The 25744-nt window shown below is 52.5% G+C and overlaps 1 protein-coding gene across 1 annotated transcript in view; it reads left to right on the top strand.

The window, feature by feature from the left end:
* LOC111069924 (serine-rich adhesin for platelets) overlaps positions 1 to 25744 on the top strand; it is a 40071-nt gene that overhangs the window by 8745 nt on the left and 5582 nt on the right. Inside the window, 11 exon segments of the mRNA XM_041594437.1 lie at positions 1285 to 1675; positions 1901 to 4002; positions 4043 to 4211; positions 4372 to 4830; positions 5513 to 9959; positions 9961 to 11105; positions 11180 to 11740; positions 11801 to 11940; positions 18634 to 18783; positions 18861 to 18936; positions 19930 to 25349. Coding sequence (XP_041450371.1) covers positions 1285 to 1675; positions 1901 to 4002; positions 4043 to 4211; positions 4372 to 4830; positions 5513 to 9959; positions 9961 to 11105; positions 11180 to 11740; positions 11801 to 11940; positions 18634 to 18783; positions 18861 to 18936; positions 19930 to 25349 — 15060 coding nt within the window.

Raw genomic sequence — 25744 nt, 5'->3', positions numbered from 1 at the left:
CTGACGATCGAGAACGGTGTCATTATTGTGTTAATACAAATGTTAATGTCATTGGACATGTTTTTCCGCCGAACGAATCGTGTGTGGTGATATCACCATCGCTCGCTTCAACTTCAGTAAATTTGTTTGCCAACAAAATTTGATGATCTCTGCCTGCTGCTTGCTGTTTGCTGTTTCTCTGCCGCCTATCATCCTCCACCTTTCTAGATTATTGTTTAAAAAAATAGTAATGATGTATTTATGAGTACACACACATAAATACATCCATACAAGTGTCCGTATGGGGATCTTTGTTGTGTCCAACCATCCACTGATCAACTTCTTATCGGTCAGTGTTCGTTCGAGGTGTTTTGTTGCTCAGAATTATATTTATTTATAAGCTAAAGTCAAGCTACAGTCCACCGATCCACCGATACTCATACAGATACGATACGCAAACTGATAATCAAAATATTTAGCAGACTGAGTGAGTTCCGGCTCGTATTTCTTGGTATATTTCTTTGTACATAGTCTCTGGTTTCGATTCCCAAAATATAATACAATACGGGTATAATATGATCCTTTATGAAATCTACGAGTGCTCGTATCTTGTAGATTCATTTGAAATCTTCGAGATGATGGAAGATCGTTAGCCCTCCAAGATCTAAAATCTTTTAAAACGGCCACTTTCTTGAATCCAAAAACAAAACAAATGACGAAGCCTCGACTCGAGCCAGGGTTGTTATTTTTCAAAGAAATTCCAAAGAAAGAATATCGATTCCGCCATGTTTGGACATTGCATGTCTTCTCGTGAAAGAATTGAAATGGAATCCGTAAACAAATAGGGGGCGGAATTTCGTTATCATGTATTAAGAATCGAACACGCAACGGAACAGTATTGAATCGATGTCTATATGGCTATATGGCACTGTTCGCTGACTCAACTCAGTTCTGGCTGGACTGTGTGTTGGCTGACCGGCTAATTGGTAAGGGGAGGCGATTGGGGGAGGTGGAGCACTGTGACTGTCTCTGGGGAGCGCCATAAAAGGCGAGCTAGCAGCTTGAAATGGCGAGCGACTTTGAGCACGCGTGGGCTTTGCACTACACTCCACTCCACTCCAATCGACTCGATGCGATTCCACTTCACATCATCTGTACACTCCACTCGATTCCAACTTGAGCGCTGGGGGTCTAATTGGCTCAAGGACAGGGGCTGACTGACTGACTGACTGACTACTGACTATCGATTGTGAGATCTGTTTGGTTTACTTACTCTTTTCTTGCATGCGTTTCCCCCTTTTGCAGTGGCAGCAGTCCGAGGACAGCGAACGCAAAAAGCAGATCCGATCGCATCTCTACAAGCTGCGAGAGTCGCGTCTCTGCAATCTGTACAGGCACGAAGCGGACCCAATGGCGGAGCCACAGGGAAATGATAATGGTAATGGCACGTCCTCGTTGACTGGATTCGGGGCCAAGGATCCCCTGGCCACGAGCCACGGGGACGCGCTGCTGGACCAGAACTTCCAGAGCCTCAAGTCCAAGGAGGTGCGCGACTCGATGAGTCCCACCCACGAGCTCAAGTTCCATTCGATGACCCTCACGCAGCCGAGCAGCACGGGATGGGATGTGCAGACCTCCTCGGAGGTCAGCCCCGATGGCAGGGCCTTCCGCACGGAGACTCTGGCCAAGACAGATGGTAAGTCCCCCGAACACCCCAACCTCCCACCCTGTTCTGTTCTCTGTTCTCTCTGTCTGAACTTCAAAGTTTAAACCTAACCCAGTCCCAGTCACAGTCCCTTGTCGGTATTTATGTGTGTGTCTAACTCTGTTCCATCTCTCTCTCTCTCCCCCTCTCTCTCTCTCTCTTTCTCTGTTTGTATGTCTTTGTCCTGCCATGTCCCGTCTGTATGCTGTGCTCCAGGCATTGAGAAGCTCAATGGTGGCGGCCTGGCCGAGTTCAAGGGAAGGAACGAACAGCGGTCGAGTGCCTCGCACCAGGGGGATGACCAGAACTACGTGAAGAAGGCCTCGGAGAGCACCAACACCCAGCTGCAGGAGAAGGTGGTGTTCGGCGACGAGAACAGCGGACGCACCGAGATGAAGGTGAGCTCCACCTCCACCTCGTCCTCGTCCACCAAGAAGGTGGTGTCCTCCTCCTCGAAGTTGGAGTACGGTGATGAGCCCGCCCAGCCAGCGCGCTACCTCATGGATGACCAGGAAAAGGTGTACCAGCAGCAGCAACAGCAACAGCAGCAGCAGCAACAGCAGCAGCAGCGGGAGTGGGAAGAGCAATGTCGCATCCAGGAGAAGCGCGTCCAAGAGCAGCGCAACCTGGAGCAACGCATCCTCCAGGAGCAACTGCAGCAGCAGCAGCAGCGCCAGCAGGAGGAGCGCTTCTCGGAGAGTCGCGAGCAGAGCAACAGCACCCGGAACGTGCAGACCCAGCAGCACTACGAGGAGAACAAGCGGTACGTGGACATGGACAAGGCCTCGCCCGAGTACCAGCGCCAAGTCCAGCACTTGATGTCGCAGCCCGGCGAGATCATCTCCAACACGGTGGAGTATCCCAAGCCCAATGTGAAGATGATCACCACGGTGAAGCGCCTGCCCGATGGCACCATTGTCAAGAACAAGCGCTACGAGACCGAGCAGGTGAATCCACAGACCCAGACCCAGAGCCAGACTCAGACTCAGACCCAGAGCCAGCGACGTACCCAGGATGTGCATGACAGCCATATCCGTAATCAGAATCAAAACCAGACACAGAACCAGAGCCAGAGCCAGCCTCGGGATGTGGTGGACAATGCTGAGCCACTGGGACGTCGTCCTGGGCCACAACAGCAACCGGGGGAACTGGAGCAGGTGACCCAGTCGCAGAGCTTCTCCTCGGTGAAGAAATCGAGTCGCCGCTTCTCCACGGAGACCACCTCGGAGACGGTCGAGGAGTTTGACGATCGCGGAAAACCCATCACCGCCTCTCCCGCAGTCCGTCCCTCTGCGCAGTCTCCGCGCCAGCAGGCTTCGCCAGGCCGTGACTTCTCCACTCACGGCTTCCCATCGGTGCGGCCCAACAAGCCCACGCAGGAGTTCTCCAGCCAGAGGCCCACCAACGAGACGGAGGAGGAGGTGGTGGTGGTCAAGTCGGAGAAGAGTCGCAATGTCAAGCAGAGCTCCAGCTCCCAGCGCACCATCGAAACGGAGATTGTGGGCGAGGATCAGCATCAGCCCCATTATCGTCCCCAGAATCAGCACCAGCCCCAGTCCCAATCCCAGACCCAGCCCCAGATTGCAGCCCCTACTCCCAGCTGGGAGCAGCCGGCGAGTCCCAGGCGCCAACCTGTGGACGACTACAGCACCCATGGCTTCCCCTCGGTGCGCTCACGACCGGATCAGCCGGATGGCGAGGTGATTGTCACGTCCAAGTCGGTGAGCCGCAACCAGAGTGCCAGCCACAAGTCGCAGACGGAGACGGAGCGCATTATCGAGACGCAGGTGGATCAGGACTATCCAAGGGCCCCCCACAGCCAAACGCACACCCACTCCATTACCACCCACTCGCACTCGCCCCAATCTGGTGGCCAGCCGGCCAGTCCACGCCGTGCCCCGACGAGCGGCCAGGGCTTCCCCGCGTCCCGATCTCCCACACGTCCCTCGCCTCGCCCCGCCGCGGGCGCACGTCCTGGCACTAGGCCCGGAACTGGAAGCACTCCGAACAGCTCGGACACCTCGACCACAACGACGACCGTGACGCGTCGCCAGGTGCAGAAGGAGCGCGAGGTGGACGCCGCCCATCGGGCCTTTGCGGCCTCGCTGCGCAGCAGTTCGCCGGCGGACAGCACCACTTCGGTGGGCTCGCACCACCATCAGACGCCACGGTCGAGCATCTCCTCGAGCCGCACCTACCGCCGGGAGGGACGCGAGGGCTCGCACGACAGCCAGGCGCCCTCGGAGTCGAGTCGCATCAGCACCACAACGGTGACCAGGCAGGCAGCGGGTGGATCAGCACCAACCACCCCCAGGAGTGTGGGTAAACCGCCAGGCGGTAAAGCAGCACACACACCAGCAGGTGACGACCAAGACGATCAGCACCGAACCCAAGTCGCCGACTCCAAAGGCGGCAACGACCACTGTAACGACCACGACAACCAGCACCACCAGGACAGTTGGTGGTGGCAGTGGTCCCTCCTCTCCGACAACAGCAGCAGCTCCAGCCAGTCCCACTCCAGTTCCAGGTACGAAATAAACACACAAAAAAATAAAATCAAATAAAAATCTCAAGAAAAAAAAATATAAAAAAAATATATAAAAAGTAATCAAGATGAATCTATACCTATATAATATATATATATATGAATATCGGAAAACTATGTATATGAATGTACTATCCTTCAGATAACAAGCTATCACAGTATACGTATACTACCACTAAGCCTGGCGACATATTCTCTCTGCCATCAACTCCAACTCCAACTCCAACTACTCCTCCTACTATTAACAACAACGAACCAACAACAACAACAACAACAACTACACCACTAACCACCAACAACAAAGACAACAGCACAGCCACAGCCACAGCTCCAGGCACAGGCACAGGCAGCACTACAGCAACCACCTCTACAGCCACCACCACTCAAGCAGGAGCCACCTTAAGCCACGACAGCCAAGAGCAAGAGCAAGAGCCCATCCGAAAGGTAAAGGTGAGCGCCAACGAAGCGCATGAGACCGTAGCTGGGGTGGTGGCGGTGGCAGAGCCGCCCTGTGTGAAGCGTCAATACTATCAGCTGGGACCCGAGACCCTCAACGAGGGGGAATCAGTGGCCCGTCCCTCAGAGAGCGTTGGTAAGGCATCTCCCGAATAAAAAGCGTTAAAGATATTGAACAACAACAACAACAACAGGCCCCTGTATCTATGCTCTATGCTCTTTATTTTCCTTTTGTTTTCTTTCGAAACTGTTTTTGCAAATAAATATAATACCGAAAAAACAAATGCAAATGTTTGAAATGTTCAATGTCTTGACCCACAATCACCACCCCCACGTGCACCACACACACACACCACACACACACACACACACACACACACACACACACACACACACACACACACACACACAAGCAAGCCATTAAGAGCGGCGTCTCTGCTGAAGGACGATTAACAACAACCAACCAGAAACCGACTGTAGTGCAAAACTCTCTTCTCTTCTCTAACTCTTCTTCCACTAATGGGCCGAAAAGGGTCTTTGCCTGTCTTTGTCTATACAAGAATCTTTGCCTGTTTTTTGCCTGCCGCCTAACCCCCCGTAGTGCCCGTAGAGTGCATCCTAACCCGTAGCAGCAGCCACCAAACCGCAAAACGCAAAACGCAACCCGTAGTCGTAACTAATCCATTAACTGGGAAAGAGCTACAACAAATACACGAAAAACCCAACGCAAGCACCACAGTAGTAGTATTGCTACGATCTATGGCCCCGACCCATCCACCCTCGTAAACCGCTGATGACCTGCTCCCGTTGATGTCTACTCCCCGCAGCCACCAAGCAGAAGGCACCCAAGATGCGCAGCCAGCCGACTCACAACTACAACGACGAGGATCTGAGCGAACCCGATCAGGAACACGAACCCAAATCCAAATCCAAGGGGCTTCCCCCTGTCAGTTCCAGGGGCAGTTCCAAGTCTCCGAGCGTCGAACGTCGCCCCGTCTTCAGGGAAACCACGTTCGAGGGCAGGCGCGTCTCCCAGCCCGAGGAGGATGTCCTGCTCATTGAGGAGCAGATCCTCATCGATGAGACTTCGTTTCAGTCACGGCCCAGGCCCAAGTCCAAGCAGGGCAGCCCCGAGCCGGGAGTTACCCGATCCAGGGCTCAGAGCCCCGAAAAACAGCCACAATCTCTGCCAGGAGCTCGTCGTCCAAGCGCCGAGAAGCAGCTGCCGGCCAAGGAGAGCCCCCAGAAACATACGGCAGCGCCACGACAGGCCAGTCCCGAGAGGCAGCTGCCCGGCAGATCTCCCCTCAAGACGGCCCCGCTCGTGGGGCGTCCCAAAAGCCCTGAGAAATCGGAGCCGGAAAGGGCTCAGAGTCCAGAGAAAGCGCCTGCGCCTGGTTTGCCCAAAAGATCATACCAGCTGCCCGAAGAGAGCAGCCCCCAGAAAGCAGCAGCCGATAGGACGAACCTGCCCAAGGCCCAGACTCCCTTAGAGCCGGCTCAGAGTCCAGAGAAAGAACCCGGCTTCTCCAGAGGATCACCAGGACAGAGCCCCGAAAAGGAGAGCCCCAGGTCTGGACCAATTGAACCGTCAGTCCAGCAGCAAAGAGAGGAGGAACTCTTCCGCAGCACCACCAAAACCGCACATCAGACACGAACAACGAAGAAGAATCTGAACGATGAATTTCTATCGAACGAACGCCAGGGCCAGCCCCAAAACGAAAAGGAACCCCAACCGCAACAGGAACCCCAAACCAAACCCCAACCGCAAACCCAAACCCAAACCCAAACCGATGAAGCCATTGAAAGTCCCGATGGTGGGTTATTCTCCAAAGGAGCGGACTCCGAGACAGAGCCAGTGCAGGAGGGGGCACCCACTTATCGCAAAAAGGGTTTGAGTCGCCGCGAGACTTTTGAGGATCGTTGTCGCAAGATCCTGGGCATGGAGGAGGATGGCGATACCCAGGGAAGCTACATAACGCGACCCAATGATGATGATGATGATGATGATGATGATGCAGATGATGATGAAGATCAGAATCAGAATCAGGATGCAGAGGAGGGGGATGAGCAGGAGGTTCGGCAAAGCACCGCAAAACAGAGGAAAGAGACCATTGAGGTAAGGATCGAAGACTGCCTTGATGACGATGACGATGAAGATGATGATCAGCCGTCGCGTCGTGTAACCGAGACCTTTGTGGTGCGCACCCAGCCAAAAATCAAGGTCGAGCAACCGCAGCCAGACTTCAGTGAGCTCTTTGTGGATGTGCCGCAGGAGGAGGAGGATCTGCCCAGGAATCCCAAAGAGGATGCCGAGACCATCAATGTGAATGAGAAGACGACGATTTTCATCACCAGGCAGCCCTCGAAATCTCCATCGCCTTTGCCCCAGACGCCACGGAAATCTTCCACCAAGTCGCCGTCACCTTTGCCAGCTTCCAAGCCCATTTTCGAGCCCGAGCCGGAGCTAGAGCCGACGAGCTTCATCACCGAGAAGGTCATCGATTGTCAGGGCAAGACCAAGAAGAAATCACAACCGGAAGGCCCCACAACCAAGAAATCTGCCCCCAAGAAAGAGGAAGCCCAGGAGGAACTGCCCAAGAAACGTCCAAGTGTGACGACGAGCAGGAAAACCGAAGCCCAAACCGAAACCGAAACCGAACGTCGCAATTCACGCACAAGCCCTGCCAAACAGGCAACTCCGATCCCAAAGGCCCAAATCGCCCCAAAGAGTCCCAGAAAGGAGTCTCTGACGGGTCGAAAGCCAGAACCCACCGTCCCTGCCCCTGCCCCTGCCCCTGCCCCCAAGCGGGATAGTGTGGTGGAGGAGACACGCACCACCACCACCACCACGAACACTACCACCAAAACGAAAACGGGACGAAAGCCTAGCGATGGCAGGACCTCTCCTTCCATCAAGGATCGCTTGCGCTCTTCGCCGCGTAAGCAGAAGCCTCAAGCCCAAGCCCAAGCCCAACCCCAGAACCAGACACCAAGCAAAGCAGATAATGTGGATGGGGATACAACCACCTCCCCAGATGTGAGTCCATCGCGGGGTGGACCCACCACAGAGCGTCGTCGGTCGAGCAACATTTCGGTGCACACGGAGATCATCATCGATCACACGGCCCCCAAGTCGCCGCGGAGCCAGCGTAGACCCCAGTTGATAGCCGCCTTGAGTCCTGCCGCCGCACGGAAGTTGCCAGTGACCGAGCGCAAGGAATCGGCACCCGTGCCGAGGGTGACGCGACGGGACAAGGCCGACAAGGTGATGCGCTCCACCAGCGAGAACATCATTAAGGTGGTCAACGGGCAGAAGAACCCACCCACGCAGCAGCCCAAGCAGCAGCCCAAGCAGCAGCATCAGCATCAGCCCGAGATGAGCAGCCTACGGCCCGTGGAACGGGGTGGCCGACCCAGCAAGTGCTTCACCACCAAGACCATCAATCTGAGCGAACAGCTGGTGACCAACAGCGAGGATATGATCATCGACATCCAGCAGGCAAAGAGCTCCCGAGAGCCCTCGCCGGATCGCATCGTACCCACGCCGGTGAATGCCGCCGCGCTGGACACGGGCAAGCCGCGCTATCCCGATGTGGTCCAGGAGCCGGACGATGAGCCGCGCAAGAAGCCGCAGGTGACCAACATCCCCATCTTCGAGGAAGCGGCCAATGCCTATGTGGGCTGTCAGATATCGGAACTACGCAGCTCCAATGGCCTGGACGACGACATACTCGACAATCCCATGGTGGAGGCGCCCCAGAGCCTGGACTATCCCACAACGAGTACCAGCACCGACCAGTCCCATCCCGTGCAGCCCCTGCAGCCGCAGGACTCCGACGAGTGCCTGCTCAGCGTTCACGAGAAGGTCTCCCGGTTCACCCACTCCGCCGAACAGGTGAAGCAGCCACGCAGCTCCGTCCCCTTCAGCCGGGAGTTCGATGCGAATGCCAAGATACCCGAGAACGACGAGTGCCTGCTGAGCATCAACCAGAAGGTGGACAAGTTCCTGCGCACAGCCGAGAACATCACCAGGCAGCCGCTCACGCCCACCCCCAGCAGAGATTTGGAGCGCCCCAGCTTCGAGGAGATCGACGAGGAGCTGCGTCAGGATGACTGCACCCTGAGCGTCTCCCAGAAGGTGCACAAGTTCATTGACACCGCCGAGAAGCTGGCCCCGACGGCGCCACAGAAGTCGCCACGCCTGGTGGCCAGCATCGAGCGGCACATCTCGCGGCAGGAGACGGACTTAGAGCAGGAGTCGGAACCGGAGCTGCCATCGGATCGAGAGGATGAAGCAGCCCAAGAGCCCAAGCAGCCCCAGGAGGAGTCGGAAGAGGAGGAAGAGGAGCCACTGCCCATGACCAAGAGCCACACCACGGCCATTGAACTGAAGCGGCAAAAGGACATCCTCAGCCGGCCATCGGTGTTTGGACAGCCACGGGCCACAGAGGCACCGGCACCCCGCAAGCCATCCACAACGACGACGACGACGACCAAACTGAATGGCACCAAACCGAGAAGTACTCCCAGCAGCACCAGCACCAGCCTGATCACCGAAGAGCGTCGATCCTACAGGAATCAGACCACAACGGGCAGCACCACGAACACCAAGCCCAAGTCACCCCAGCAGCCGAACAGCACCACCAAGGGAACCACGCCAGCGTCTGCCGCCCCATCGAAGCTCACACCAACTGGTGGCTTCCCAACGAAACCCAGCACAGCTGGAGGTTCCCCAACGAAACCCACACCAGCTGGAAGCGGCGGCACCAAGCGAAACATTGAACGAAACATGGAGCATGTCAGCCAGCAGCAGTGGGTGATCAGCGATGTTGATATGGATGTGGAGGTGGAGGTGGTGGGACCACCACCACCAACTCACCAGAAACCCAACAGCCGCAAGCCTCAATCGCGTTCGCCTTCTGCCTCGCCCTCGCCCTCGCCTTCAACTTCTCCGTCTCGGTCACCCAGTAGACGCACCAGCGCCAGCGTAGTTAAGACTGCCACCACAGAGCACCACCAACAGCACCAGCACAGCCACAGCCACAGTCACAGTCAAAGGCAGCACAGCAGCACCACCAAGCAAAAAAGTCCATTAACTGTTCCAAGTCCAAGTCCAAGCCCAAGCCCGACTAACCACCCAAGCAAAATCATAGAAACAGTTGATCCCGAACCCCCTGTACACGTTGACTCCCTTCCAGTAATCCCAAATGGCAGCGGCGGGGTAGGACGCACTCTGGCCACACGCAGGAATGTGTTCGAGAAGACACCACAGGCAGCACAGGCAGCACAGGCAGGCAGCCCCAACTGAGCCACAGCCTGGCGGGCGTCGTCCCTCGTACATGGATCACACCAAGAGCTCGCTGGAGCACATACGCCGTGACTCTCTGGAGATCAATAAGAACAACTATTCGCGCAAGTCCTCAGTGGAAGACGATTCCGGAATGGAGCCACGCAATCCGAATACCGCGGTGAAGTTTGATGTGCCCAAGAAGGAGGAGAAAATCAAACTGAGGGTTGATCAGGAGATTGAAGGGATCTTCGATCTGCAGATACTCGAACAGCTGCTGGAGACTGTGAGCAGCTACGAGATGCGTCGCCGTATACGCGCGCAGATGCGGCTCATAAGAAAGAATATGATCAATGCGGGGACTGCCAGCAGCAGCAGCACCACCACCACTACCACTACGACGGTGGTGAAGACCTCTCCCAGTGCTGCGCCAGCGCAGCCAACGAAGAAGCAGCCCCAGCAGCAGAATGCAACTCCTCCTCGCGATCGTAGTCGCAGTCCGGAGTCCAAGACCATTAGCAGCAGCCTCAAGGAAGGGCGTACCACCACCAGCAGCACCACCACCACCAGGAGACAGCGAGGAGAGCAGGTGGACAGCACCACTGGCCCAGGTGGAGCAACACCTCAGGGCAAGCCGCCGGTGAAGCCACGAGAGAGGAGTGCCAGTCCGGCCCTACGCCGCCGCAGCAGTCCGCCCGGCAAGCCATCGCCTGTGAGCAGCAGCACAAGCACCACTCGGAATCCGAATCCGAACAGTGCCACTGGGGCACGTGCTGGTCCACCCAGCAAGCCATCACACCAAGGACCCATCTGGGCAGATCGCACTAAGGTTCTGAAGAGTCACGGCCCCGTCTCGAATGGTGGATCCAGTCCGCGGAAGGGATCTGCCACGAGTACCACTAGCAGTACCAGCACCACTGGGAAGACGACACGAACCCTGCAGAGCACCAGCACCAGCACTAGCTCCAGTTCCACCGCCAAATCTAGCACCAAGGCAGGCAAGCAGCGCGAGGAGGACTCCATCACATCCAGCTACGGAGTGGGACCCACGGACGAGAATGGACTGCCTCTCTTTGGGATAAGAGCCCTCAAGAAGAAAAGCCAGCCGGCACCGTGTGAGACCAAGCAAGGTGAGAGATTAAACCCAAACCAGTCCGTCGTTCATCCAATAGTCTCTTATCTCTAATCCGATTCCGTTTCCTAGAAGTCACAGGCTATGTGATCGAGGAGCAGTTCTACTCGGACAACAAGTCCCCGCCCCGTCACGAGCGCAAGGAGCTGATCTACTCGAGCAATGCAGATGAGCTGGCCTCCATTCAGAAGCAGCTGCTGCTGGACGACGACTACCAGCCAGAGTTGAATACCAAGCTGGTCAGAGAGTTCAAAAAAATCGAGTCCGAGTCCGATGGTCAGCCGCAGGCAGAGATAGATGCCAGATATGTCCGCCGGGGTTCGGTGAAGGAGCTCAGCGAGAAGTTCATACGGAAGGAGTCCTCCTCGTCGACCCACTCCAGCACCTCGCAGTCGCTGATCAGCAGCCGCACCGAGCATGCCGATGCGGAGGAGGAAGAGGAAGAGGAGACCGAGGACAGCGAATCCAATGAGGTGTGCAGCGTCATCGAGGCACCACAGATGCGCCAGGGCTCAAGCAGCACAACCACCACCCGATCCAGCAACACGCGCTCCTTCCTCAACAGCAGCGCGGATCAGCGGCAGGTGACCAGCGTGGATGATGTCCTGGAGCGCATGCGAAATGCCGATAATGGTGAGGCCCGAGGCCAAGTGAAATTTCCCTCTTCATTTAATGAAACCATCTCCTTTTTAGTGGCGGAGCCTGGCGACACAAACGAAGATCGTGAGGCACGTGCTCTGCTCAACAAATTCCTTGGGGCAAGTGTGATAATGCAGGGCGTGGAGAGCATGCTACCAGCAACGGCCACGGGTCAGCGTCTGAATAGCCAAGGGGTGAGTAGCCGTACACAAATATCGGGAATCTAAAAAGGAAATATGCATTATGTATGTATATGTTTTCTCCATTTAATGCCTTTCACAAGAAAGTGATGAGGTGTCGATTTGTACTTTCCTTTTAATAAATCCCAAACGAAACAACAAATTTGTCTCAGTTGTTCCTAAGCGAGTGACCAATTAATCGCTTGAATGAGTTAGAGAGTGGAACAAGTGTTGCTTTTCTCACTTTTTGGTACGAGTATCTCTCCATCTGCCTCATCTCCATCATCTCATGCTTCAACTATTGAAAATTTCCAACCTAACCTCAAATGTGGGTCAGGCACGTGTCCGAATAACGGTTCAGTGCGTTCCTCTGGTTCCTCTCTTGGTATACGCTTCCAAAACGTGGAATATGCACTATAAGGCGTGAATTATAATTATTCTACATTAGATTAGGAGACCGCCAGGATGGGATTAAATCATTATATCATTCGGAAGAAAAAAAGGATCATTCATTCTGTAAACTTTACCTCTCAAATTAAAATCTAAAGTTGCGGATATATGTGGATTTTCCACATACTTAATCCTGCTGCCCGGCACAAAAGATCAGTATTTGGTTTAAGTACAAAAATAATAATAATATTAACAGAGTCCCAGAGCCAAGCACGTGCCCGACTAACGGTTCACCGATTGAGTGATCGCACTGGCACTGGCACTGTCACTGGTACTGGTACTCTCTCTCTCTCTCTCCTTCTCTCGCTTGCTTTCTGTGCACCACTCTCTCCACTGCTCTCTGTCGCTCTCTCTACTTCTGTTGCTGCCTGCGGTTGTGTGTGCCGTGTGCGCCGCCGAATGCGTGATATGAGGGGCACCGCCTGGCTGGTCAGAGCAGCAAGCATCGCCATCGGCAGTGGCAGTGGCATCTCTCCGTATCCGAATCGACAGCGACAGCAACGGCGTCAGTACACACTCAGAGGCGGCATCGATCACTTGTGCGAAGAACTACTTGATCCGACGACAAGCAGAGAAAGCAGGCAGCACCAGCAGCAGCAGGCAGGCAGGCAGGCGAAGAAAGAAAGCAAAAAGTGCCAAGAAAGAAAGAAAGAATTTCTCGCAAACAAAAAAGTTTAGAATAAAAAAGAAATAAAAAATCAAAGTAAAAAAGAAAAAGAAGCAGGAGAATAACAAAAGAAGACAAGTTTCTGGCTTCTTCGCTCTTTATTTTTTTCTTGTGCAGTTTTGTTAAATATTGTTATTTTCCTGTGCTGTGGCGAGAGAGCGGGAGAGCGAGCAACGCGCGAGTGTCGGTCGAATCCATATCTGGTCTAACAGCAGCAGCATCGCATCAGCAGAATCATCACCATCAGCAGCGGGGACGGTACCATAGAACCGCAAGGAGAAGCAGCCAGCAGCATCAGCAGTTAGAGTGGGAGCGGTAGCAAAAGAACCGCAAGCAAGCAGCAAAAAAAATCACAGCGTAAGTTCTAATTGAGAGAGCGGGGCCTGGCAAGGCATGGCAAGGCAAGGTGTATTTCCCTAGAAGGTGAGGCAATGGCATTCCCCTGATCAAAGTTTAGTAAACTGTTGAAACGGAACTTACCGTTTGGATGCTGTTAGAAGGGGAGAAGGGGGTGTGACTCTCAGCGAGTTGTATACCGATATTGCCCCCTTACCCCGTCCCTTAATACACTCTGGACACTGAGAGAGACAGATGACAGCAGATTAGTAGAGAAAAAGAAATAAAGAATGAGAGAGAGAGAGGGAGAGACGTAGAGCAGCTGTTCGAGTCAATTATTTTTAGTGCGCATAATTTGCTGCTGCGTCCGTCCGTCCGTCCGTCCGTCGCAGCAACGAAAAAGAGGAATTTCTGTCACGACACCTCAAAATGCACCTGAACGAAAGGAGTAGGCACAGCAGCGGCGGCGACGGCGACGGCGACGGCACCATCGGGAGCTATATATAAACCGTTGTACATATATTTATATTTTTATTTTCTCTCTATACTATATATGAACGTATGTATGTGTGTATGCATATGCAGATGTGTATGAGTATACAGCAAGAGCAACAAATAAATAAATAAATACTTTTTAAAAACAAAGCTAAGAAAAGGAAAGAGCGTGGAGGAGAGGAGGAGGAGGCATGCATGAATGAGAGCGTCAAATGTACGGAAAATTTAGACGAAAATAGCTCCAACGACGAGCAAGCAGGCAGTATTTTTACGGACTATAGTTGGAGGAGCATTTTCCAATTTTTTTTTTTTTGGGCAACTTGCAGACAGAGACGCACATGGTGGTCAGGGCAGGGCAGGGCAGGAACAGAGAGGGTTTGAGAGGAGAGGAAGCTAACTGTTGGTGCATGGTGCAGCAGCAAACGCACATTGCAGCGCCGCTGCCGACTCTGTGGCATGTGATGTTCCCGTTTTTCTTCCACTTGTGTGTGAACCAAATACCAATTTCCCACAGATCACACAGACATTTCATTTCCCCCTATTCGATGCCGATGCGATGCTTTGGGACTATGTTAGATACATACATACACAAGTACAAATATACATCATACATACGTATATATCCCCACAGATAAAGATATAGCATATAGTCGTAGTCGATGTTTGGAATAGTTTTTTGCATAAGCTAAATAGACTGTAAAAGAGGATCACTCCATACACTCCAAGTGCAATTCTATCTTTTAAAGAATATTTATTTCCTTCCTCTTTTGTATGGATTCCGCGTATAATTCATTTTGAATCCCTCTCTTATTTTGATCTTCCACTGAAGTCTGGATAATTCAAACGACACATTTGACTATAACTGAACACAGTCAGCAATATTTTGTAAATTGCAAAATTCGCAATTCTAATGTTACTACAAGAACTGCTTCTCCATGCAGAAAGCATCATTAGAGGTAGTCCCAAAATATTTTATTTAAGATTTCTCACATTACAAAATTTCACATTTAAACTGGTTCAACCCCATTTACTTACTGACCAACTACCGAAAAGAACAACATACATACATATGTACATACATATGCACATGGGTCCATTAAAGTTTCCAAATAATCAGTATGCGTAGTTTTTCAGTTGCCCCACTCCGTGGAGTCGTGGAGTCGTTAACACATGAACCAGTTCTTGTGGCATAACCTGCCTTCCCTCGTACAAATGATTACAAATGCAGAGCTGGGCCTACGAGCAGTATATGCAGTATATGGTTATTTGTACGAAAACACGTACTGCAAACCCTTTTATAATTCATGCATGAACTGTTTACTCCATGGCAGCAAGGCAGCAAGGCGGCACTGTGATAAGGTTCCATTATATGTACATATAGTTGTATGTAGTTGGCATTCAGTCTATAGATCACCATCCACCACAATGGATCGAAGTGGCAGCCAGGCGGGAATTCCATTTCTGTTGACCGTTTCCCCCAGGTGTGTTTTTGTGGTGGTGGTTGCCCCTGTACTTAGTTGAGCGTAACATTCTGAGCAAGCGGCAAATCCTCCTCAAATACTCTCTCTCTCTGTCTGTCGCTCTGTGCCCCACCAGATTTCTGGCTGACTGGCAAGTGCTCCTCAAAGCTGGCAAGCCGGTTTGCATTACTACTCTTAAATTGGCAGGAGGTATGCTAATTTTTTCAATGCAATATGCAGTATGAGTATAATCTATGGGTACCATTCATACATACACATATATGTACATGTATGTATATTCCTAATCGTTTTTTTATCTGCACATTAGAATTGATCAGTCTCTGTTTTCACACTAGAGAACAGATTTACTCTTTTCCTGCAACTGCAAAAAGCGTGCCAACCGCTGCTATCTTAAACCTAGGATAAACCCACGCAACAAATGTACTCGATACTGAGAAGTAATAGCTATTCAAACAAAAACAAAAAACAACAACGAAAAAGGGTACGTAATGATTCGTTTTGCAGAGTTGGACTTTCTTTCTGGTTCTTCTGCGTCTGCCTTCTTCTGTTCTTCTTAGTCGTTGTCTCCCTGTCCCCCTTCTGCTCTTTCTTCTTCTGAAGTTTCATAATCGTTGTTGTTGTTGGAGTTGTTTTTGAAGTGTTGTGCTTCTGCGTCTGTTCATGTGCCTTTGTCTTTGCTTCGCATTTTGCATGTCAAATAATTCCCATTTTGCCAGAGGCTAAAAATATAAAAGAATGAGAGAAAACCAACCAAAAAAAAGTATAAAATAAAAAGAAAGAAAGTCTGAGTGTGGAAACTAGCAGAGAATGAAAAACCATTCTTTCCCATGGAAAATTGGGTGGATTTTCGTTGGTTGTTTTAGAATGTCTCTAGGATGATGGGGAGGGAGAGAGGTCATTGCTGGTCGGGGGGACTGTGCTAATTGGAGTCCATCAATCATTCGAATTTATCTCTCACCCTCCCTCTGCTCTCTCTATGTGTCTCCCTCTCTCTCATAACCTTCTCTTCATATCCATCTCTTTTTATTTTCTATTGCTTTCTTCCTCGTGGATTTTTTGAGCAATTGATTGAGTCAATGGCCAAGCAAGTGCAGCCACTGTTAAAAGCCAAATGCAATGTTCGCTTTGGTCAGCTGCACTCTCCTACCCCTACCCTACCCTAGCCCCCCTCTACTTTCCTTTCTCCGCCCCTCCTTTCACCAACACATTCCCCTTTTGATCCGAACAGTTTGTTTTTTAATTGCTTTTCTTTGTTGTGTTGTTGTTTTTCATGCAATTACCATTTTTGATTTGCACGCATGGTTGCATTTTGCTCTTGATCGGTGCTTTACCCCCATCTCTAACATATCAAACGTCCCCTGTCACGCTTTGGCGGAATTGCGCCAAATAACTTGGCAAGTGCCTTTAAGGCTCGCCCGAACGTCTCGACTCAAAGAAATGACAACGGGAATTGAAGAAATACTCGGACCATCATCTCGAAAGAGCATCCACATGAAATGTAAACTAAATCAAATGAAATGACATTTTTACTGGTGAATTTTTTGTGGCCCACATTTTGACAACAGCAACAACAAAACTATTATTTCAGTGGACAAAAAGAAAAGAAAAAGAAAACGAAACAAAATATAGAGCAAACAAAATATAAATTTGTACATATGTATGAACATACACATGGTTGTATAAAAAAATATTGTAAAAATGTTTGGCAATATATACATACATATTTACCTATGCATATATTTTTTTTTAAGCTGAGAGATGAGATTGTTGTTCTTGGTTTATTTTATTTGTTTCTAATTTGTTTATAATGGTTGGAGGCCCGCATAAATATTATATAAAGTTTTATTCGGTTCGAAAATCTAAAACAACAACAAAATGCGAGAGAGATAGAAAAATATATATAATTAACGAGAGAGAGAGAGAGAAAAATAGAGAGGGAAATATGAAGAATTTTTTTTTCCTTTTCGACCAGAAATATGTAAAATATATCTCTCTCTGTGTCTCTAACTGTTTCCATGTGTGTGTGTGTTTGTGTGTGTGCTTAAATAATTTATAATTAAAAATAGCAACGCGTGTGGGAAGAAAAACAGACCAGAAGAGCGAGAGGCAGGAAGCAGTGGCCGAATTTTCGAACATGTTCGAAGTCGGTTTTTGAAAAAATTTCCCCCCATTTGTCGGCTGACCAAATTTGGTCAAATTTTCATATAAACAATCCACCAAAATAGACAGGGATAGAGATAGATATAGAGAGAGAGAAAGAGACAGAGACAGAAAGAGAGGTAGAGGGAGAGGGGAACAAAATATTTGCGGCATTCCACCATCAAAAAGGCAACTGCAGTACACGTACCACACATCGAAATCTATGTACTGCAATCTACGTATATACTATGTACAGATACATCTGTATCTATCTTAGAGGTCTATAAACTGCTTGATCCTTGGGGGTGCAGTATTTTTGAGTGAAATATTTGTACGAGTATTTTTGTGTTTGATTTGTGGGAATTAAAATTAATTTTGCCATCATTTTAATGTCTGCCAATGAACTTTCTCTGAAATTAAGAGTAGATAATGCTAAGTGGTAGATGCTTAATTCTAGTGCATTCCATGGGGTTCCATTAGGTTCCAGATCTAAAGGGATTTGTCTTTCTCAATAGAGTCTTTGTTTACTTATTTCAAGTGATTGTGCATTCGATTCATGCATTCATTCATCAACCAAACAAAACAAAAAACACTGAACAATCGAGCAACATTTGCCTTAGAGCCTGCGGTGCAACGTGTTGCATACGTAATATACATATATTAGATAGAACCCACACACATTACGCATACGAGAGGTATGCCCCGATGTTCGGTTCAATTAGTCAGCTGCAATCGGAAGCCGCAAAATAATCATGGCTAAGGACAACCACAGGCACAGGCACAGCCACAGCCACGACAGTACGAAGCAAAGAAAAAGTGTTGTTTCTGCCTTATCATGGCCATCGATCGTCGAATGTCGAAGCGATTGTCGGTCGAGTGATGGCTCCCTCGCCAGTTTCATGGCAACAGAATAATTGTTGGCTTTCAAATGTGGTCATCGTGCTTTATTTAGCCAGACTGAACAGCTGGCACGGCACGGCATGGCATGGCACCACCACCACCACCACCCACCCATAGACAGAGAGAACGAGCGTGCGAGAGAGAGAGAACCAAGGGGGAAAATATAAAACAAAATTTTCCGGTTGATAAACAAAAAAAAAACCTGTGCTAATCCACACCACACACATCTATCTGTTTTAGGTAAAAACCACACGCATAACCAATACCTACAGCAAATCGGGGACTGGCACGAGCACTGGCACTGTCAATAGCAGCAGCTCCTCAGCACCAGTTACTCGCACAACTTGTGACATCGAGGAGATACAGGACGAGCAGATCCTAAAGCAATTGGTAGGTAGTCCGACCCTGGGCAGCCATTGACTGAACCTCCTCCCCAATCAAACCTCTTTCGCATCAATTTTTTGAAGCTGGAACAGGCCTCCACCTACGAGGAGCGTCGCAAGATCCGTGCACGTATACGCGAACTTATGGCGGAACGCGAAGGTGAGTCTCCATTTATATATTTGAACAGCAATAGCACCAGCTCCAGCACCAGAAGCAGAAGCAGCAGCAATTATGGGAGGCTGCTCTCTCCACCATCCCCTTGCTCCACTCTCCACTGATATCCAGCGAAAGCCGATTAAGGAGATTTACTCTTCGATAATCGGATGCAGAGTGTCTTTATATGTGTTCTGTATCTGTATCTTGTAGGATAAAGCGCACACAGCAGCTCTAGGCTCTAGGCTCTAGGCAAACAAATCTAAACTGTAAATCGAAAACTAAAAGTTGAAGAAGAGGCTTAATCGATTAAACGATTGCCCGGTTTAGGGCCCCACCCAAAACAAAAAAAGGTATTACACACAACCACCCCAACTATTGCTCTGTTCCAAGTCATGTTCCACGGTTATCCCCATCTCAATCTCAATTGTGTAAACCAAGTCCATTTCGTGCACTTGTCGTCTTGTCCCATCACGTTACGTCACGTCTGGTCACGTCCCGCTATCAAGTTTAAAACGTTAACGTTTCACTCAGTGAGAACGTCTGTCAAGATCCCCCTCGAAGTCCCATAAAGAACTGGAATCGATCCATCGATCCACACATTATTTATCTCTGAATATCTCTGCATTTATCATTATATATTTTGTATATTTTTATGTTGTTCATTTTGCTCGAGACATTTCACAAAAGCTCAGATGCCCCGCAACGGGAAAAGGCGTTTATTTGAACCATGTGATATATGTATTCTCATGGTGTTCTAAGGTGCATTCTCGGGTTCATGAAACTACTTTCGGCTTGGGCATCTGAGAGTTTGGTTGTCTGTTCCAGTTCCACGCGTGCCGAGACCCAAGACCCGAGCTTTTGTTGTCTTGCTTGATGTCGTCATTCCGTTTCTTTGAGTTCTCGTTGCTCGCGTTTTAAATCCTGTCTCTTTCTGTCTCTTCTTTTATCTCCTAACTTTCTCACTCTCTTTCCACTGTGAATAATCGTGCGCCGTAGATCAAAAGAACTCAGCCGCAGCCTCTAAGCAGAAGGAGGAGGCGGAGGAGGAGAGCAGTGCCAGCGAGTATGAGGAGATCATCGAGGAGGTGACGGACTATAGCGACGACGACGACAACAACAACGAAGGGGAGACCACCACAAAGGAGTCGCTCAAGGAGGAGAAGAAGGTAGAGAAGAAGGTAGCCCCCGTAGTCTCCGTAGTCTCCGCAGCCTCCAAGGAGACCAAAGTCAACGAGAGTGTCACCAAAAAGTTGGCTAAAGTAGAGCTCTCCGAGCAAGCCACAACATCCACGACCACATCCTCGACATCTACAACAGACGGTGTCCAGAAGGTGCAGCAGGGTGAGTCCCTGCCAGCAGCCAAATCAGCAGCAAAAGCAGGAGCAGGGTCAGCCAGCAGCAGCAGCAGCAGTAGCAGTAGCAGTAGCAGTAGGAAACAGAGTAGTAGTCAGGTTAGCACAGTGGTTAGGGCCAGGGACAAAGCCAAGCCAGAGACAATGCCAGCGGCAGCAGCAGCAGCAGCTGGAGTGGGAGCGTTAGCCGGATCAGAGACGGGTTCGGGTGTGAGCAGATTGAATGTACCCTCCAAGGAGGACTCGGGCACGGAAAGTGGCGAGGATCTGCGACTGCTGGCCGCCGGACTGAGGGACACCCTTCAGCAGCGGAGCGGCAGCGATGCTAGCGAGGCACATCGCAGCCTCCTCGAGGAGGTAACGGACGCCCTCAGTCGGCTGGAGAGCTCCCTGAAGCAGGGCAAAGAGCTGGCTGTCGATGGGGGCCAGCGTCAGGCTCTCCTCGGACTTGTTGCCCGTCTCCAGAGTGGACTCAATGCCCCAGAGAAACTGGCCGCAGACAACAACAGCAGCGGCATCTCCGAAGAGGCTTCTCCCACCCAGGAGGAAATGGAACTGGAACTGGGACTGGGCATGGAGGATCCCCGTTCCGACTGCCGGCAGTCGCGGTTCGCCAAGCGACGACAACGCAACAGCCGCCACACGGTGGGTGTCAGTCGAGAGGAGCTGGCAGACGCCAGGCGCTACATGGAGGACATGCTGTTGCTGGAGAACAACAAGAGTTTCGCTCTGGAGAAGAACGCCAGCTCGGGAGCCATCACACCGGCTGTTCAGCTTTACAGACCCAATCAGTTTGTGCCGCAGCAGCCACTGCCACCTCAGCAGCAGCCACCGCAGCAGCAGCCAGTGAAGCAGCAGATTCCAGCCCCCCAATCTCAGGGATCCCAGCTGAGAGTGACCAACAACAACACCAACAATAGACGCCCTCTGTCCGGGGACTATGCGGTGAGCTTTGCCAGCTATGAGGCTGCCCAAAAAGAGGGACAGCAGGAGGTATCCAACTCCAACACTGGATCTTCCTCCACCCGCTTTAATGGTGGGAAAAAGCATATGATGAAACGAGCCAACACCATCGACATACCCAAGGCAAAGGCCAAGTACATGGTCGACTGTGACACTGACTCAGACCTGGAGGACGAGCACGACCAAGGCCCCCATTTGGGCCTCAAGCGGGCCGTCCAGGTGAGCGTGAAGCGGCGCATACAGAATGCCGTACCACCGTTCGAGCCCAAGACGGAGAACGATCACAAGTTCCTGGCCTTCATCAACAAACAGAGCCATCAGACGGGCCTGGGCTGGAGTGGTGGCGGCGGAGGACGCAGCGTTTCCAACTGGACGCACAAATTCGGGAACATCAAGCACACCTTTGAGACGGGGGCTGCGGCCACCGTGACTAAGGGTAAGCCACCGCCAGTGCCTGGCCATGTGCCAGGGTGGGCCAAGCAGGAACATCAACATCATCAGCAGCTGCAGCGGGAGCAAATGCAGCGAGAGCAGATACAGCGAGAGCAGTACCAGAGAGAGCAGCGCCAGCGAGAGCACCGGCAGCGAGAACAAATGCAGCGAGAGCAGCGTGATAGAATCCATCGGGAACAGCAACAACGAGAGAAGCTTCAGCGAGAGCAAATGCAACGTGATCAACTGCAGCGAGAGCAAATCCAACGTGAACAAATCCAACGGGATCAGAAGCAGCGAGAACACATCCAGCGCGAGCAAATCCAACGAGATCAACTGCAAAGAGAACAGCTACAGCGAGAACATCTCCAGCGAGAACAGCAACAGCAGCAAGCGGCGGCAACAGCCGCTGCCCAAGCTCATTCCCAAGCCCTGGCCGAGCGCCAGCGTCGGCAGGAAATCGAACGCCAATTGCTGCTCGAACAGGAGGCCAGGTACGAGCGCGAGCAACGCGTCCGCCTGGAGCAGGAGTACTACGAGCAGCAGCTCGAGCGCCAGCAGGCAGACCGTCATCAGCAGTTGGAACGCCAGCGACTGCAGCAAGAGCAGCTGGAGCGGCAGCGTCGCCAAGAGATGGAGGTACGCCTGCAGCACCAAAGGGAACAGCAGCAACAGAAACAGCAGCAGCAGCAACAGCAACAGCCCTTGAACCACTTTATACACGCTCCCCAGTCCGTGTTCCGGCCCATCGATCAGGATCTGCCAGCGGCTCCGAGCATCTACAAACCCATAGCCAAGAAGTCAGAGCCGCAGACGGGCTCTGTCTGGCAGCCCTCGGGACAGGGCAAGCCTCCAGTCCAACAGCAGCACCTGCAGGCACGGCCAGCGTACAGCAACACGCCGTCGCCTGCCTCCACGGCCACCTCGCCCATCGGCCTGCCGTGGGTGGCCAAGCCGAAGGTGGACAACAGCGATTTCCGCCGCAAGGCCTATCACTTTGAGGAGCGTTCGCTGAGGGACAACCTGGAGCAGCAGCAGCAGCCGACCTATCCTATGGCCAGCTCCAACGCTGGCCATGGCTACCTGCAGCGCCACAATTCACTGCGATCCAAGGGTCCGCCAGCGTCTCTCAGCGAATTCAAGAAGCGCCCCTCGCTTCCCAATGCCATGGAGCCCGGAATCGTGCCTGCAGTGGGAGGATCACATGGAGGCTCTCGCCAGCAGCTGTATCAGCCACCGCCACCTACCAACATATCCTTCACGTACGCAGACTTTTCGCCAGTGCGCAGTCGCAACCCACAGAACCGACAGAACTACCGCAGCCAACCGTGCCTGCCCAGTGCCGTGGATCAGGCAGAGGCCCTGACCAACCCCCTGGCAGCACCTCTAGTGCTGACCAGCTCCAATCCCACCTACCTGCCTGGGGCCGGTGTCGTGGCACCCTCAGTTGGATCGAGTCGCAGATTCGACTACGTCACGAGTCCCGTGGATGTGGACAACAGTCCGGCCAACAGTCCCACCAGCTTCCTCACCGCACCCAATGCCCTGACCACTGATAACACAGATGACGATCTCGACCTGGACTCGGACACCAATATGCTGGAGTATCGGGCCGAGACGAAGGTGATGCGCAAGCCGCGCAGCCAGACAGCCGTGACGGTGGCCGGTCGCAGAACGGCCCACCTGAGCGATGATGAGGTGTTCGGTCGCAACTCGAGGGCGGCCAAGTCGCTGCTGTACACCATGAAGCAGCTGGGGGGCACCAATGGAGCCCCCGTCCCAGCGCCAGTTGCACTCCCAAGAAGCAGCCAGCAGCAGTCCAGGGGACAACAACAGTCCCATACGGCACCCAGTTCCCCGAAGCCGGGGGTATGCCTATCGCCGGACGGACGACAGTACCAGGCGCCCATGGTGGAGCCGCTCTTCCCGCAGCTGAGCAGCTTCGAGCCCCAGCGGAAGCCCCAGTATGCCCCAGTATCCGCCTCACTACCAGCCACTCCCACCAGTGTGCCACCTTCGGCTCTTCCGCCGGTGATCAACTACCAAGCGAATCCCACCTACACACCGCCCCAGACCCGCTCCGATTTGGGGGGAGGCGCACCTGGAGGCTACCTGGGGGAGACGCACACATCTTACGTTGTCACCTACCCGCTGGACGAGTCCGGGGATGAGCACGAGCCGGAATCATCCATGTCCCTGTCGCTGAGCCAACGGCTGCGTCGCACCTCGGAGCACTCGAATGCCAGCTCCTCGCTGTCATTGGGTAGCACCAGCTGGACACCAAATCCAATGCACAGCACGATCCCAGTCTCAGTAGCAGCCTCAGCCGTACCCACCCCTGCACCACCGCCAGTGGATCGCAGTACGAAACCGCAGCTGTTTCCAGTCCATAAGCCGGTCCAGGCGCCGCCCAGCAGCAGCAGGCCGCGCTTGAGCATCCGCAGCCACACCATTCAGGGCGAGGAAATAACCGGATACGAGAGCCACCAGAACCAGAGCCAGAACCAGAACCAGAGCCGTGTGATGTCCCAGCAGTCGCTTAGTTCCTCAATCTCTACCCGGACACAACAGCAACAGAAGGAGCTGCAGCACCTCAACGAGCTGCGGCGAAAGAGTTTGGGCAATGTGTTGGAGCAGCGGGAGACCGCCCAGCGGATGGCCTACTACGAGCAGCAGGAAGAGTACAAGTCCTCGGCACCGGCGGATACACCGGACATAGTCAAGTCGTCGCTGCCGAAGGAGAACGCACCGCTGCTGAAAAAATTCGGACCGCCTCAGAGGCACCATTACGTGCCCAATGCATACCAGAGCCCGCAGCTGAACAAGCAGAGTGCCGCCGGCAGCACAACAACTACAACCTCCGTTATCAGCTCCACGACAGTGGTGCATCAGCATCAGCAGCAGCAACAGAAGCCCAGCATTGTGGAGACGCCGGCAACGCCGCAGCCAATGCCGCAGGTGCCGCCCGAGGACGAGATACCCCATAACATAGTGTTCAACAATGTGAGTGCCTTCAGCTCCATGAGCCGCCGCAGCCAGGACGAGGATATCCAGCAGCAGCAGGGCTCGGCCGGATCCCGCATCAATCGCCTGAGCAAATGCGACTCCTGGAACCAGATCTGCCAGCAGCAGCAGGGTGGTCTGGGACTGGGTCAAGGCCAGGCCAAGTACAGCCAACCAGCCACTACGTCGCCCGGAGAGCTCCGTCGCTGCAAGTCCGGCCACTCCCTGGCCGTTCCGAAGCTGTACGAGGCGGGGATCGACAAGGCACAGATCAGCGAAAAGCAGCGCACGGTGGCTGCCTACTTCTCCGGCCAGAAGTCGCCCACGGGCGGGCAGGTAGAGGAGCTGCGCACCACAATGACATCCACCTCCACGAGCAGCTCGTCTGCCGCCAGTCGGAGATCCGCCATCAATCGGACAAAGACCAGTGAGAAGCTGTCGGCGGCGGCCCGCAAGTCACTCAGCTCCCTGACCAGCACCTCCAATGGTAACGTGTCCACCGCTGGACTGGGACTGGGCCTGGGTCGCGGCAATGCTGGTGGTGTGGCTGCTTATGGCGGCGGCAGTGGTGGGCTCAGTCGCAGTGCCACCATGCCGCACATAGCGAATCTCAATCTGCTGGACGAAAGCAATGTGGAGGATGCCTTCGAGCAGCTGATGATGGGGGCCTAGGAGCGCGGCCACGCAACCATGCAACAACCACTCAACCACTCTCGAATCAACCAGCCCCAAGCAAGAAACCTACCCACCCACTCGGACAGTCAGACAGACAGACACTTACAAAACTCACAAAAGCACACAAAACACCGCGCCACCCCCACCCCCTTCCCCAACACAAACCAAAAACATAAAACACATGCGCGGCAGACACAAGCCATGAACACGATATCGAAATTGTTATCGCCATAGAAATCGAAATCGACATCGAAACAGAATTATAACTGTTCAACTGTAAAGGCAACTGTACTGATTAATGATTACTGTAGAGAGCAAGCTCAATCTCTCTCTCTCACTCTCTGTCTCTGAGCATCGAGCATAGGATTAGCTTTTTTTTTCTTTAG

Source organism: Drosophila obscura, unplaced genomic scaffold, assembly GCF_018151105.1.
Source record: "Drosophila obscura isolate BZ-5 IFL unplaced genomic scaffold, ASM1815110v1 contig_28, whole genome shotgun sequence".
Lineage (NCBI taxonomy): Eukaryota > Metazoa > Arthropoda > Insecta > Diptera > Drosophilidae > Drosophila > Drosophila obscura.
Note: the sequence above shows the minus strand (reverse complement) of the source record. Positions and strands in the feature narration are given on the sequence as shown.